The following is a 16,552-nucleotide window of genomic DNA, read 5'->3' as shown; positions in this document are numbered from 1 at the left end:
GGGGGGCGTCGGGGATGAACAGGGGGTTGCAGAGGGGAGTGGGGGGGGAGAGAGAGAGAGCTCCCCCCTGTTCCCCACTGCTACCCCCTGCTCCACCACGCCGCCCCCGCCCTGCGGCGCCCCCCGAATCTTTTCGTCCGAGTAGTTAGTTACTCGGAAAAAGCGGTGCTCGGGTCCAAAAACACCCGAACAGAGTACCAGAGTACGTTCGCTCATCTCTAGTCATTAATATTTGTTAATATTTTTGTGCAGTTGATCACTGCTAAAAAGCACATGGTGCTACCTACTTGTGCACAGTAACAAGGAGGAGCCTGTCAATCAGCATCTAGAGTGAGGAAGCATATGGAGGGTGCATTTATGAATATGCAAGAGCTTCAGCAGACTCATTTCTGGCCCAGCACTGCAAACTTTTAAAAAGAAGACTTACAAAAGCACTGAACCAATGGCTAAAAGTGACAGACTGTTGAAATCATTGTGTCTACCTCTATACTACACTGCACAGAGCCTGGGCAGCTTAGGGGACTTGACAGGGTCCCTTTAATATCTGGAAAGTTAAGCACTACTCTCTCTCTCTCTCTCTCTCTCTCTCTCTCTCTCTCTCTCTCTCTCTCTCTCTCTCTATATATATATATATATATATATATATATTTATATATATATATATATATACATTACTTTTGATGGTGCAAGGTAGATATTCACTTCAACCCTATGAAATAAAGAGAATTATTCTTCTCATCGTTTTAACTTCAAAGTTAATTCTCATTTCATCTATCTACTTTTACGTAGAAAGTGAAGTCTGCGAACATTACCTCAATTTACAGGACGGATTTGCTTGAGTTTTTGATTTAATAGCGAACAGATGGAACGTTTAAAAAATATATTTTAAATGCTGATTTCATGGTCAGAGGTTTTCTTTTCCTCTGGATATTTTACAACAGGAACTGCACAAGATTTGCAGACACACACATTTTCATACTGGAGTTCATGTTCCATTACAGTGTAATTTAAAGCTTTTTACACAAGGCTACAGGTAAACTAATCTAGATTTTAAGTGCAACGTTCAACATGAGATTCTAATAAAAACAATCTACACAATGGCCACAAGCCACTATTGTAAAGTAAAGAAGTTGCATATTTTTGTGTTAAACTATGCAACTTTTTCGCCCTTTTTGCCACTTCTTACATTTTTCTAAAAAAGTTGTCAAGGCAGGAGAGGCCATGTGACACATTTATTATAATTTAGGCCAGAAATGGGTAGAAATTATAGTGGAGATCTAGGCCAGCTCATAACGGCATAAATTTAAGTGTACGTTACACTGACAGCCATAGATGCACCAAGGCTATTAAGATGCCTGTGCCTCTTAATATATTTGGTTCATCTTCCTCTAGCAGACGTAAAGGACTCTGTCACCATCATTTCATCACACAAAACTAACTTCACTGATTTGCAGGGGATGAAAAATCAATCACTTATAATGTCCTATCTTGTCCTAACATACTGTATGCAAATGAAGAGAGAAGAGTCATCTGGTCGAGAAGAGTCATGTTGATTCATGAGCATCCAAGCTAATGACAGCTCCTTTCTCTTGACAAACATCTTGTTTCATCCCCCATTACACAAGAAACACTGTCTATCCACAGAAAGGAGATATGGTTAGCTCAGCAGCTCTTCTCAGTCAGGGTGAGATATTGGTGACAGGTTACCTTTAAGATTTAGACCATTTTAAGAAATGCCAATCCTTAACCCTTTGCAATCCAATTTTGGATTCAGGGTTTCCTAGGGGGCTTTCTCTTTCTGCCATTATACAATGGTGCCATCTGCTGGCTAGAGCCAGTTCTGTGGTATGGGACATGCTGGAGAGGCGCCTGTCAACAGAGCGGCCAGTAATCCGCAGTAAGAATACCCTGCCGGATGTCTTCCGACATTGGAGCTGTACAGTCTTCAGTCAGAATGTCTTTAGACATTAGACAGTGGATTGAAAAGGGTTAATAAATCCCCCCCAATATGTTGAATTCGCACTATGCATATATTGTAAGTTCTGTTCACATCTGAATTGGAGTTTCTGTTCTGGGCCACTGGCACAGCTCCTTCCTAAGATCCCTGATGAAATACATGTAGTGTATCATGCTGCACTATTCTATCCATCTGAGAGTATAAGAGAAGCCAGACAGACCCCATGTAGGGTCTTTCTGGTGCTATTCGGTTCTCTTAGAGGAAGGATCTGCTTACTGAAGGGTTTTGTGTTTGTCTGTTCCTATGATTAAACAGAAGAATAGAAACCCGAATGCAGATGTGAACACAACCTTAGTGGTGAGCCAAAATAAACTGGCATTTTGAAGGCACTTCAGTGATTATTAAACTTTGGAAGGCACTCAAAAAGTGGTGAAACATTTTCAAGTTTTCTAAAACAGTCAAGACGACTTTATTATTTTCTGTTGCTAATATAGCGCCAGCAGTACAGCACAGATATTGTCATCATTTATATCAGTCCCCTCCTGCAATAGAACTAATAGAACTCACACCATTTTCCACGAGATCATAGCCATCTTAATGATTATTGAACGTGTGCTTTCACATAGGACGGATGATCACTTAATGAATGGAGGTGGAACACAACCGATATCTCTTCCAGCCCCTGCCTCCATTCAGAGTACACAGGTAGTCATTCACAGATGAACAACTGCCCATTTAAATGGGTCAATGCTCACTTGGTTTTTAGGTAAACTAAAAACTTGCCCTGTCGGGTTCGGACAACAGTCACTCGTAATCACTTTTGAGCACATACTCTGGTGACTATCATCCTGTGTAAAGGTACCCTAACTTGCAAATCTTATACATACACTATGACCTATTGTATAGGAACCTACTGTATATTTTTGGAGTGTTGGAGGTAACCCGAATACCCAGAGGAAACGCAAATAAATATGGAAAGAACTTACAAACTCCATGCAGATATTGTCCTTGGTCAGATTCAAAAGCAGGACCCCAGCTCTGCAGGGCAACAGTGCTAACCAATGAGCCACCATACTCCCCGTGAATTAGGAATAACATATATGTAATGACAGCAAATGAATGGTTTCCCTAGCTTAAATCTTTTGTCATCACTAGGGATGAGCGAGCGTACTCGGAAAAGCACTACTCGCTCGAGTAATTTGCTTTATCCGAGTATCGCTGTGCTCGTCCCTGAAGATTCGGGTGCTGGCACGGAGCGGGGAGCTGCAGGGGAGAGCGGGGAGGAACGGAGGGGAGATCTTTCTCTCCCTCTCTCCCGCCCGCTTTCCCCTGCTCCCCGCTGCGACTCACCTGTCAGCCGCAGCGGCACCCGAATCTTCAGGGACGAGCACAGCGATACTCGGATAAAGCAAATTACTCGAGCGAGTAGTGCTTTTCCGAGTACGCTCGCTCATCTCTAGTCATCACACATAAATGCTTTGGTAATTACCAGCTTCAGGTAAACTTTGAACTTTGGATATGAAAGTAAAACAAAATTAAGTTATGCATATAATACCCAAAGCAATATGGAAACACATGCAGTAACTAAACCAATATTAAACTCAAGACATATTGACCATTTATAGGACTGAATTCCCATCAGCAATATACATTCCAATATCTGACTGCAAAATATTACAGAAAGACCCGGATAACATGAAGCATGGACAAGAACATGAATTTAAATGTTGATAAATGTGAACTGAAGCACCTACGGCTCAGGAATCATATTGCTACATACAGTACACAATAAATGGAATAGAACTGAGTAGAGCAGAATAAGAGATGGACTTGGATATTATGGTTGTAAATGATCTAGCAGCAGTACTCAATGTCAAGCAGCAGCTGCAAAAGCAAATAAGATTTGGGGATGTATAAAATAGAGGTAAAAATGCAAGATCTCATTGAAATATTAGAAGGAATACTTTTGTTCGCATGCATGGCTCCACTTACTCCATGCTACTTGGTGTGGCTTTCCATCCAAGCGATCTTCCATAAAATAAAGCAAAGTCTAAGGCACCAAAGATTCCAGTATTTTCAGATAAAGCTTCAGCTTTTATTTCATCTCATCCTTAAAATGCAACACTTATTTCAGCCATGCTGGACCTTTGTCAAGCAAACAATAAGGCATAAGACAGGTAGAAGCATGATTAATCTTTTCTGCCTTGGACTTTGCTTCCACAATGTAATATTACTCCTCTATTACTCCTTTTATAAGACTACATCTTGAGTATGGGATTCAGTTTGGGATTGCCAAAGAAGAGCTAGGAAGGGTTCAAAGGTAGGCAACTAGCATATTAAATAGGGTGGGAGGTCTAATGAGAAGGTAGAAAAAATGGGTGTGTCCAACTTGGAAAAGGGACTCCTTAGAGGTGATCTCATTGATATGGCTAAATAGATGTAAAGCAATACAAAAAACTGGCACAGGACCTATTCTTCCCAAGAACTTTAAGGAGGACATTCAAAAAGGTGTAAACCCTTTTTTCAACCTATCTAATGTATGTAAAATACACGGATTAGCTGAGCAAAATTCTACAATAAACGTTATACTAGGCAGCATGTGTAATTATCATGGCTTGACTTAGAATACTACTGCATATATGGAGCAGAGCTGAACTTGAGCTGCCACACGTAACACAATGTAGTTTTCCATAGAATAACAAAGCTGAGCTAGCTCAGTTGAGTGAATTATTACAGTGCAAAATAAGAGATTTGTACCTGTAAATGACAAATTCAGCTACTTTACATCTGCATATGGAAATGTATTTCCCATTACTTATAGAGCACTACCAACAGAATTTTCAGCACTGTACAGAGATTGTCATTGCAGCGGTCCCAAATAGGACTTACAGTCTAAATTCCCTTTCTCAGTAGAGTCAATTTCATGCGAAGTCAATTAACCTAGCATTATATTTTTTGAGGTGCGTAAAGATAGGGTAGAACCAGAAGTAATCCCTGCAAACACGGGGGCGCAAATACATGACCATGTAGATATTGTCCTTAGTATTAGTCAAATCTAGGATTCTAATGCTACACGGCAATAGTGCAACTATTGTATGTGCCCATATGTTAAGAAGTTCTGGTGCCATGATGATCAATGATTAAAATTAAAGGGATAGAAGGGTAGAGTTGGAAGGGACCTCCAGGGTCATCGGGTCCAACCTCCTGCTCAGTGCAGGATTCACTAAATAATCCCAGACAGATGTCTGTCCAGCCTTTGTTTGAACACTTCCATTGAAGGAGAATTCACCACCTCCTGTGGTAACCTGTTCCACTCATTGATCACCCTCACTGTCAGAATTTTTTTTCCTAATAGCTAATCTGTGTCTCCTCCCTTTCAGTTTCATCTTATTGATTCTGGTCTTTCCTTGTGCAAATGCGGATATCCTGGTATTTTTCAGATTTTTTTTTATTATAGGGACAGGCTTCCTAATTCTGCCCCACTAATCATATAGTTGTTGTGTAGGAGCTGGAATATATTGGTTTTTTTTGCAGTAGCACAACATGATGCCCACCAAACTCAATGAATGTTCATGACATGCTTTTTTACAATTTTAAGAGATGTGCTGGACTTGACTCTTGGAATAAGGTAATGATTGTCAAACGTTGGATGACTCTATGCATAGAATTTACAAAATGAAAAATGCCTCCCATGTGCAGTACGCAGACTACATATAGATAAGGCTCCCTTATACTCTCTCTGCAGATTTAGTAAGGAATCATGTTTCAATGTAGGCAAGTAGGTAGTAAATGTGCATTTGAGCATTGAGGTTGATTTGGCATATTCATTAAGAGAACCATTGCAATATGCAACACATTTAGTCAACAAGTTAGATCTAAGGCATTATAGCAACTTGTTAGACCACATTTGGGCACCATATGGTTTTTAAATGTTTGCCAACATTGCTGTGATTATGAATGTTCAGAAAGCCCATAGCAATAGTTAATAGGGCTAGTCTAGTGGGAATCCCCTATCATAACCCCCATGCCAGGAGCCTTTATGATATATGTAAACTGTATAATATCAATGGACTGAGCACCACTATTTGCCTATTCAGAACCAAACAAAGTCTTTTTATAGGGACTTTAATTGTTTTGTAGCAACTCTTTATCAGAAATACTACAACTGACGGAAATTATGTCCATCTATCTATCTATCTATCTATCTATCTATCTCATATCTATCTTCTATCTATCTCATATCTATCTATCTATCTATCTATCTATCTATCTATCTATCTATCTATCTATCTATCTATCTATCTATCCCATATCTCCTATCTATCTCTATCTCATATCTATCTATCTATCTCCTATCTATCTCTATCTCATATCTATCTATCTATCTATCTATCTATCTATCTATCTATCTATCTATCTATCTCATAACTATCTATCTATCTATCTATCTATCTGGGGTAGTCCTCAACAACCAACACAGTTCAGAGTTCATAAAAAGTTTGTCTTAAAGGGCACACCCTTCCTGAGATACTACCGTCACTAAGGTCACCTTGCAAAGTAAGTTTGCAAGAAAGGTTGTTGTTTTGTTTTTAACTTTCTAACAATTTACACTAAAATAATTTCTAAAATAAGAAGATAATTTGGTAAATTTATAATTATTTTTGTGTGATAGAAAATCTCTATAAAATCTAAACTGGATGCAAGGCATACATTGTTCCTTGCCAAGTTGTACAGATGCGAGCAGTAGAAAGCATGATGGGATGAGGAAAGCATCACTACTCCCTCTAGTGGCTTTGAAAAGGAAAACTTTGTTACATTTGCCAATTTAAGTTAGCATACTATGACAGCTATAATTTAAGGAAAAAGCAAAAAAGTGCACTTTTTAAACTTTTTTGCACATTAAAGAATATTTAGAATATTTGCAGTGATCATTACCTGAACCAGTCATCTCCAACCTATGGCTCCCCAGCAGTCTGAAATGGAAACTTTCATCCTATGGCTGTCAGGGCACACTAGGAATCACAACAGTTGGGGGGCCATAGGCTGGACACCAATGGATTAACCAAAATATTCCGAGATCATATGTATGAATTATAGATATTACTATGAATCTGAATTTTCTGAATTTACTGAATTTTCCCATTTTATAAACTTAGATAAAAATGTCTAAATCTTAAAGGAGTTGTCCAGCTCTAAATGATTGATGATTTATCGTCAGCATAGGCCATCAATAGCTGATCAGCAGCAGTCTGCTGCCCAGGACCAGCTGTTTTCTGGGGTCAGTGCGCTCATACACAGAATAAGACATGTCATTAGTCATTTAAAGCTGGCCAGTCTACTTTAATTCCCTAAAACAATTCATTGCTTTCCTCATGTTTGATGCAAGCTAGGTCTTCAATGTAATCCCATATAGCTTTTTATTTGCATTCCAACTTAACGATCAATTTTATCACTGCGTGTTTAAATTTAGTTTTCTATGCCATGAAGAGGAAGATATTTTTTAGAAGGTTGTAACAAATATTCAATTTCCCTTTAGCGCCACCACAGGGGAAACTCATTATTACAAGGTGCCCATTGAAATGAATTGGCTGTCCATTTCAAGATGCACTTTCTAGCCACTCTCTAATCTGGTTAATAGATATAAGTTAGGGATTTCTGACTCTTGTACTAGTAATTCAAAATTCGCTATTGGGTGTTTAAAGTAGATCTTCTAAACCAGGCAATTTTATAAATGCTAGGGCAACTCTGGAAGTCTGGATTATGGTAGTACTGGTAGCGAGTGATAGAATCAGCTCATTCCAAGAAATTGTGGCTGGTTATATAAACATTCAGAAAAGCCTTATTTATATAGGTTTTAATCTATTTGCTACATTCCGCAAAGGATCTACCGACAAGCCTGGCCAGATAATCAGCTAAAGAAAATACAACCTCCTCAAAGAAAAGCTCTATATTTAGGGCAATTAACAGAGAATTGTGTAAATTACAATCCCTGATATCATGGTAACACAAAAAGGGTTGGTTCTTCTTGGGGAGATCAGGCTAGTAGATAGATCTTAAAGCAATGATCCCTGGGAAAAGTATGCAGAATAGGAGAAGAATAGCTAAGGAAAGTCAAGTTTGAAGACTTTTTAAGTGGCTGAACCATAACTTATAAGGTACCATTCTATAGATATAATTACAGGATTTAAGAACCTCTTATGAATAGGAAGGTTCAGAGTTTCAAATTACTTAGTAGTAGGTGTTGCCACTAAAGGGGTTGTGTCATCGGACAGTGTTCAAGGACAACAGCTGATCAACCTGGGTCCCGCTTTCAACAATTTCAGGAAACTGTTGCAATGGACATATAATATTACAGGATGGCAATTCAGATAAACAATTCTGTAATACATGGATAACTCAAAGTTCATTAGGATGGGAAGTCACTCCATTGCAGTTCATAGAGTAGAATCCTACTCTATGATGTTCATAAGTCCTTACATATGAGCAAGGGTTCAAGTTTCATTACCCATAACTTTATTCAGAAATTTGCTAATTGGAGATCACTACTTTAGAACTGAAGACAGATAATTGGAAGATTTACTAAGCAAACTGAACCATAACTCTGTCACATATGAGGCAAAAGATGGTGAATGTAGAGTGTGCCACATTTATTATGTTTTAGCCATTTCTTACAACTGTCTCCCCAGTTTGAAAAGATTCAAGAAAAAGGGAAATTGCTAAGAGGCATCATAAAATGTGACAAATGCATACAACTTTTTTTGGGGGGAAGACGTGGGATAGTGTGGGGCAATATATTGGTGTAAATATATGCCAGGAAAGAGGTAGCATATGGAAGGGAAAAGTGTCTAACATGTCTATTGCATCAAATTTATCATGCCACATGTGCTATTTTAATCAGTTTGACACAATTTGAGACATCTTTATTGTCTACTAAATGAGTCAATTCACATGTAGCATGCAGCCTATCAAACTATTGGTAAATCGCCCCAAATGTTTCTAATTCAGAGTATTTATAGTGATGTTCTTTAGTGCATTCAACATTATTCATACTCTGTAGAATGTAAAATATTCGGATACAAAGTATAAAAATTGACATTCTGTCCTAAAAAGGTCTACAAAGTTCTTACTGCTGTAAAGAGGATACACTACATCCCTATGACTACAGTAGTTTCCGTCACCCTGGTCAAAGCTTCAGTTAGTTGACGTAGCTGTGAATCTAAATACCTTGGCCAAGGCAGAATGGCTTGTTTGCGCTCCTCTTGGCACCCAACACCCAGGCACATTAGGAATTTTAGTGCACAAACAGCAAAATTACTGGAGTGCTGTTTATTCAGAGCCTACGCCTGGAAATTCTCATGTACACCATAAAGTCTAATTGTTTAAAAAGTGAAGCACAACTATAAATTCAGCAAGAAAAGAGTTTACTCTATTAATCATAGATAGAACTTTCATTCAGCAAGTAATCCCACAAGAAGTCCTATGACTATACAGCAGAACCTTACACATCCCATTGACTTTTCATTATTCAGCTCGTATGATTATATCAAATCTATGAAGACAGTAATGAGTCAATAATGAGTTCCACTCGTTAACACCACTTACGCTTTTTTGCCGCAGATTGCGCCTTGGTACCAGTTTTTGCAGGTACTGAAATACTTCTTTTTCGTTCCCATGACTTGTTGCAAAGCGCAGACATTTGGACTGAAAGGGGAAAAAAATGGAAACAAATCTTTAATTTAGCCTTCAAGTGATGAAGTTGTTATACAATGAATCTAATCAGGATTCTGTAAAGTTGCTTTCCACACCCCCCACCCTGATACATTAGTGAGGAAACAAAGGAAGCTTTATGCCTGGTATACTTTCCAGCGGTCACCACCAGGTGCCTTGGAACATATTACTATGTGCTTTATAGCTGTTTCTTTACAGGGGTCTCCCATCCATTAGCACTGAAGGAAACCTTGTTAAAACACCATGTGCTCAAGAAGGTGAAAGGCAATTTCTTTGTCCAAAAGTTTTCTCAGCACAATGAAATACAATTAGTGTTACTTCTACCTATCTCCTATGTGCAGAATACCAAGCACAGCTATGCAAACAATACTCAGCTCCCCAAATATTGGCAATGTGGCATTTCACACTGTTGCTGAGCAGATGTAGTTCCTAACTGTAGTATGCTCAAAATTAAAGTACAGATCTAGCAAAGTTTCATTTATCTACAAGTTATCTTAACATAAAAAAGCAGTTGAAAAGCTACTGAGAAGGCAAAGAAACTGCAGCACGGAGATTTTTCTTAAAGTGTTAAGTGGCGTGATAAACTTTTGTATATCTGTATATGCAAAGCTTAACATCAGGCAAAATGAAGTTACTGCACATAAAAAATTCTGTTTATCCATACAGTACGCCATATAGAAAGCCGTGAAAAAAAATCTATCTATCTAATCAAATGAACGTTTCCTACGTCAATGTATATAAAGTTAACATTAGGAACAATGAAAGTGTAAAATCATCATTTAATTACTACACATAGAAAATTCTATATATCCATACAGTGTTCCACATAGAAAGACATAGATACTTCTAAAGCTATAGAGATGGACATCTTTATTAACCACTTTATATGGATACCTATGTAACTATGCATGAGAAATTCTTATAATTAATTAAACGTATTTCAAATTAAATAGTTTCTAGCTCTGAAAACTTTTTAAAAACTTACACATTAAGCAATGATTTCAGATTAATCTATCTATCTCATATTAAGCTATCTCATATCTATCTATCTCCTATCTATCTATCTATCTATCTCCTATCTATCGATCTATCTCATATCTATCCATCTAATCTCATATCTATCTATCTCATACCTATCTATCTATCGCATATCTATCTCATATCTATCTCATATCTATCTATCTATCTATCTATCTCACATCTATCTATCTATCTATCTATCTATCTATCTATCTATCTATCTATCTCATATCTATCTATCTATCTCCTATCTATCTATCTATCTATCTATCTATCTATCTATCTATCTATCTATCTATCTATCTCATATATATCTATCTATCTATCTCATATCTTTCTATCTCATATCTATCTATCTATCTCCTATCTATCTATCTATCTATCTATCTATCTATCTATCTATCTATCTATCTATCTATCTATCTATCTATCTATCTATCTATGTCTCTATCTATCTGTCTATCTAGCTATCCCTTCTCTCTGTTATATATGTCCCCTTGTATCAGAGATTTATATTAAGCAAGCATTTAATAAATTAAACAATGCAATTAATGTAAACATATAAAAATAAGAAAGTTTTACAAAATAGTTGCCCCAGTGATTAATTTCTAAGAATTTTCAGGAACTGCAAATTTATTCTAGAATTAAAAACTCTACAACTTCTCCAGAAAACAAAGTAAGAAAAAAAAAGTTCAGGATGTTCTATCACATATGAATAAATCCTTATACTTACCCTTGTTTCTTGGCTCTTATGCGACTGTGTGTTAGGATCTTGTCATAATAGCCATTACTGTCTGCACGGTCAAATGCAGACAGTACAAAAATGGCAAAGACTGATAAAAATATAACCTTCATTGTGTAGTCCCCCAAATGCTCCCTGTAAACGAAAAGGGAGAACTGCCAAGTGTTATAGAGCTGAACACAGTTTATATACTGCTGGAATTCTGTGGGAGGGGAGCAGTGTATCAACCTGAGACAAATGCACCACCCTCCAGAGAAGAATCAGCCACTGCTGAAATCAGTTAAGAACTTAGGAGACTTTTTGCCAAGTGTAACTTTTTTTTTCTTTCCAGGAAAATAAATATTGCAGTGCTCCAATTCTGACTAATTCATATATGAATCACTTTCCTTGCAAATATTTGCCGCATATTTGTAGATTTTGGATGTTTAGTCATTTTTGTTCCTCTAGACTTGGCAATGCCATGTATGTACATATGTTCTGTTATAGGAATCTGAAATATTTACCTAGTAGCAATATATACTGTACATACAGTATTCTATCTTACTGGTGGGACCTCATGGACTATATGGAGATGAATGCACACTATATGACCAGTAGTGAGTACTAATAACCATAATTATAACATTGGTGGCAATAAAACAATTGATCTAAGAAAATTCTGTAAATAATTAGCAAAATTTAGCAGCTATATTTTAAAATATCACTAGAGACAACCCCTTCAGCATAGCAGCCACCACTGCAATCAGCTGATCGCTGCAGGTCAAGCTTTCCAAAAGGTTTTCACGGGGGGCTCACTTCCCCTGCAGCAGCCACTAGAGGGCAAATGTAGTATAACATGCCATAGTTCAAATGAAAGGACAACCATGTTATATATGGACAGCTCAGGCCAATCAGAATAAGAGATGTTGCTTACATACGGTAATTATATGCAATAGGTTAAAAAGTCAAAGGTTCATAAAGTTCATCCTTTGTAATTGGGTTTAAGTTCTCACTCATAGAGAATAACAAGTGGAGGAGCTCCTCGCTGTATATATCCATATGGCCAAATAGAGCATATAGAAAGTCCTTGTTGTTGGCATGAGACAACACTTTTAGGGTGGTTTCCTACATAGAATTTTTTTAATTTTGGTTTTCTGGGCATGTTTTTGCCAGGTCTTTTTTGCGTCAAAAAAGCTGCGACCACCTGACAAGATTTAAAGCGACCCTCTGATTTTCAGTCAAAATTCTGCCCCAGGATCAGAGGAAGAAGGGGATATATCACCTGCAGTTTTTCTTCTCTGCTTCCACTCCAATCCACCAGTTCTGGGCCCCGTTTTCAGCAGTCCAAGAGTGCTGCAGCTATTTTCTAACTAACGAATACACGCTGTGCATTGCTCTCTGATTCGCTAGCACTGTTCACGTACATAGAGCTGGCCAATCAGAGCGTTACAGTGCATTGGTAGTCTAATACTGCCAATGCACTGTAGGGTTTAGGTAGGCTGAAGATTGCATTGGCCATCTTGGGCAGCCGAAAACAAGATCTAGAACTGGCAGATTAGAGGGATGGCAGAGAAAAATAACTGCAAGTAATGTGCCCCAATCCTCCTCTGGTCCCAGGAAAGAATTTTGCTTCAAAACTGTAGGGTCGCTTTAATTGATAATTGACAGTCAGGCACTTCAGTCAAATTGTTAGGTATGGAAGATTCCTGAAATTAGGTTATTTCCTATACACAAGGCAGGGGATAACTGATTGGTAGGAATCCAACCGTTGGGACTACTAGTGATCATGAGTACAGCGGTGACAAACATCTCCAAATGAACGATGTGGTGGTCATACATGCACATTACCGTTCCACTCATGTCAGTGAGACTACAGGTGATAGCCAAGTTCAAACATTTGGTTATCTGCGATAGTCTCACTGAAATGAATAGACTGAATAATAAAAAAAATGATTTAATTCATTATTGTTTTTGAGAAATATATTGGAGCATATGCATTAATTGTCTTGTGCCAGAATTATGGGGCCAAGAAAGCCCCAACTTTAGGGGGCAAATCAGCAATAGGAGGCATCATCGTTTGTGGCCTGTCACATTTACTGCAAATTATGCCAGAAGCTGGCATAAATTATAGCTTACTCTTACGCCAACTTGTAGCTGGCATAGGTTTCCGTCTGGTACATAGAGTTGCTGCCAAGTGTGACAAATGTATTAAGAGGCTTGCACCACGGTGCATAGTTTACTTCGACCGGCATATGAAATGCTGATCTAAGTACATATGTTTCATGTCATAAAAAGTGGATTATTCTGCTTATGTAGCTATTTTTGCCCTTATTTTTTACATCATCTTCATACTATAGACTAGAGATGAGCGAACGTACTCGTTACGAGTACTTACGCACCCGAGTACCGCCATTTTCGAGTACTTCAGTACTCGCGCGCAAAGATTCGGGGGGCGCCGGGGGGCGGGGAGAGGAGTGGCGGTGCGGGGGGTAGCAGCGGGGAACAGGGGGGAGTCCTCTCTCTCTCCCTCTCCCCCTCACTCCCCACTGCTACCCCCCGTGCCGGCACGCCGCCCCCCGAATCTTTGCGCGCGAGTACTGAAGTACTCGAAAATGGCGGTACTCGGGTGCGCAAGTACTCGTAACGAGTACGTTCGCTCATCTCTACTATAGACATTAGCTTCAAAGTTATTTCTTTGGCTTTGGAAAAAAAGGATGCTTAAAAACTTCCTAGTTCCAGCTTTCAAAGAGATTGGCAATGTGACCGGGCATTGCCATGCAAAAGAGCGCACCCTGTGATTACAAGTCCAACATTCCTTCAGTAGACTTTCCTAGACATGACTTGTTTCACTGCACCATTTCCTATTTCAGGTATTATCATTAGAGATGAGCGAGTATACTCGCTAAGGCTAACTACTCGAGCGAGTAGTGCCTTAGACGAGTACCTGCCCGCTCGTCTCTAAACATTCGGCTGCCGGCGGGGGGGCAGGGAGCGGGGAGCGGCGGGGAAGTGCAGGGAGGAACGGAGGGGAGATCTCTCTCTCCCTCTCCCCCCCCCCCCTGCTCCCCCCTGCTCACCGACGCAACTCACCTGTCACCCGCGTCGGCAGCCGAATCTTTAGAGACGAGCGGGCAGATACTTGACTAAGGCACTACTCACTCGTGTAGTTAGCCTTAGCGAGTATACTCGCTTATCTCTAACTATCATATCATCAGGACCACGTAGAACTAAAAGTTCATATTGAATTTTAATTAATATCACAAAATTAAATGCAGATCATTCTTCTTTCTTCTATTGATGACGAGTGTTTTCCATTGCTAAATTGGCCGTATCAACAACACAGGTTGTTGAAATTAATATGTTTTTGCCATCTAGTAATCAAATATAAAACTACATGACAGCACAGTTATAGTAAACTACAGGGTGGTTCAAAGTTATGGAGACACCTGAATAAATGGAAAACGGTGATTGGGAACGCCATCCTGGCATGTTGCTAAGGGGTTGGGAGCAAATCTCAGAAGGGCTTGTTTCCAACATGGTAGTCATTCTAAAAGCCACCAAGTTGATATTTTCAAATGGGAAGGGGTGCTTGTGACATAAATATCCCATACAGAATTTGATGAAGAATCCACATATGTGCTTAAATATCATGTATCTTTATTCCAGCCAAAGATATTAACAATTTTTCTGTGATATAGAATGCAACAACAATCCACTGAAGGATATGCTCAATTTGTTCCCCATTGTTTTGAATCATCAAGGCTATCCCCTTCTCCAATTCGTGATGCATTGAGAGAAACACATCAGCAGAAATGCTTTCACAGGCGTCCAGAATCTGCTGTTGCATGTGCCCCATTCTCAGGCTTTTCACTGTGTAAACCCTGGACTTGACATCACCCACTGGTAGAAGTCCAGGGTGGTGAGATGCAGCGAGCACTATGACTACTCTACTGGGTCATGATGCCCAGTCCACTTCCCTGGAAACTGCTGGTCCAAAAACTCATGGGCATCATATCCATAATGTGTAGGGACACCATCCTGCTGCATGGACACTAGTAATGTGCCATCTTCATTACACATTGACGGGAGCACCTTGTCACATAACAATTGCAAATACTTGGCAGTAGTAAGGCTGCCAACAATGTAGAAAGAGTCCACTATCTTCGTACCTCCCACACCGTACCACACCTTGACTTTCTGTGCCTCAGCCATCTTAGAAGGATCTGTCCAGTGCAGGTTTGTTTTGGCCTAGTAGTGAAGTTTTTGTTTGCTCTCTTCCCCATTCACATAGAAGTTCACTTCATCAGTGAACAGTATGATCTCTGTGAAATGTGGGTCCCGTTGCAATTTCTGTGACACCCATTCCACAAATTCAACACAGCGATTGGAATTGTCCTCATTGAGATGATGCAGTAACTGCATCTTGAATGAGTCCCGTCCAATGCCGTCACAGTGTTCAGTGACAAGGGGACTCCCCGCTGGGGAATAATGACACGCACCACGGACGTATAGTGCACACATGCCCTATATTTTGCAGGTACATGCATTTGCACGCCTGTAAAACAAGGACATGTGAACACACCATAGGGAACCAATGGTTCTAATAGACGCACGGTTTTGCGCGGACATATGGACGCACATAAACACGCTCGTCTGAATGAGGCCTCAGTGAGTACCGAGCCTGGCCAGATTTTTACACCTCGCCCCCATGGCTTGTTCTGTAAACGCTGTGGAATTTCCAAAGAAAAATCTGCTGCGGATATTTTGCAACATATATGGTGCACGTGAAGGTACGCTTAGGGCTCCCCCACACGGTTGTAAGCGCTTATACGCTCGCTATCATGTGACGTATATGCAGGGTGCACGATTGCATGCTATAGCACCCATAGTAACACTTTTTAATGTACTCTTTTGCACTGCAAGGACCTCACACATCGGTGTGGTCTTGCCTGCGCCATGCTTGAGTAGTCGGGGCAGCCTACTTAGTAGGCAGGTCAGCTGACATAGTAGTTGGGTCAGCTGACTTAGTCCAGTGCAGAATTTCGGTCAGATAATGGCCTTCGGTGCGTAATTGCTCACTAAAATAGAGCATTTGCATTTTTGTCCCCATGCTTGAAATGCCCGCG

General features: G+C 39.5%; 1 protein-coding gene across 3 annotated transcripts in view; it reads right to left on the bottom strand.

The window, feature by feature from the left end:
• Positions 1-11,616, bottom strand: part of POSTN (periostin) — a 78,497-nt gene extending 66,881 nt beyond the window's left edge. For all 3 annotated transcript variants that reach the window (XM_066582577.1, XM_066582596.1, XM_066582586.1), the window contains exons 1-2: positions 11,439-11,616; positions 9,560-9,658 (exon numbers count right to left, since the gene is read on the bottom strand). In XM_066582577.1, coding sequence (XP_066438674.1) covers positions 9,560-9,658; positions 11,439-11,560 — 221 coding nt within the window. In that variant the 5' untranslated portion in view covers positions 11,561-11,616. The remainder of the gene's footprint in view (positions 1-9,559; positions 9,659-11,438) is intronic.
• Positions 11,617-16,552: the final 4,936 nt, after the last annotated feature.

The sequence above is a fragment of the Eleutherodactylus coqui genome, chromosome 1, assembly GCF_035609145.1.
Source record: "Eleutherodactylus coqui strain aEleCoq1 chromosome 1, aEleCoq1.hap1, whole genome shotgun sequence".
Lineage (NCBI taxonomy): Eukaryota > Metazoa > Chordata > Amphibia > Anura > Eleutherodactylidae > Eleutherodactylus > Eleutherodactylus coqui.
This window is presented reverse-complemented; position numbering and strand designations above follow the sequence as displayed.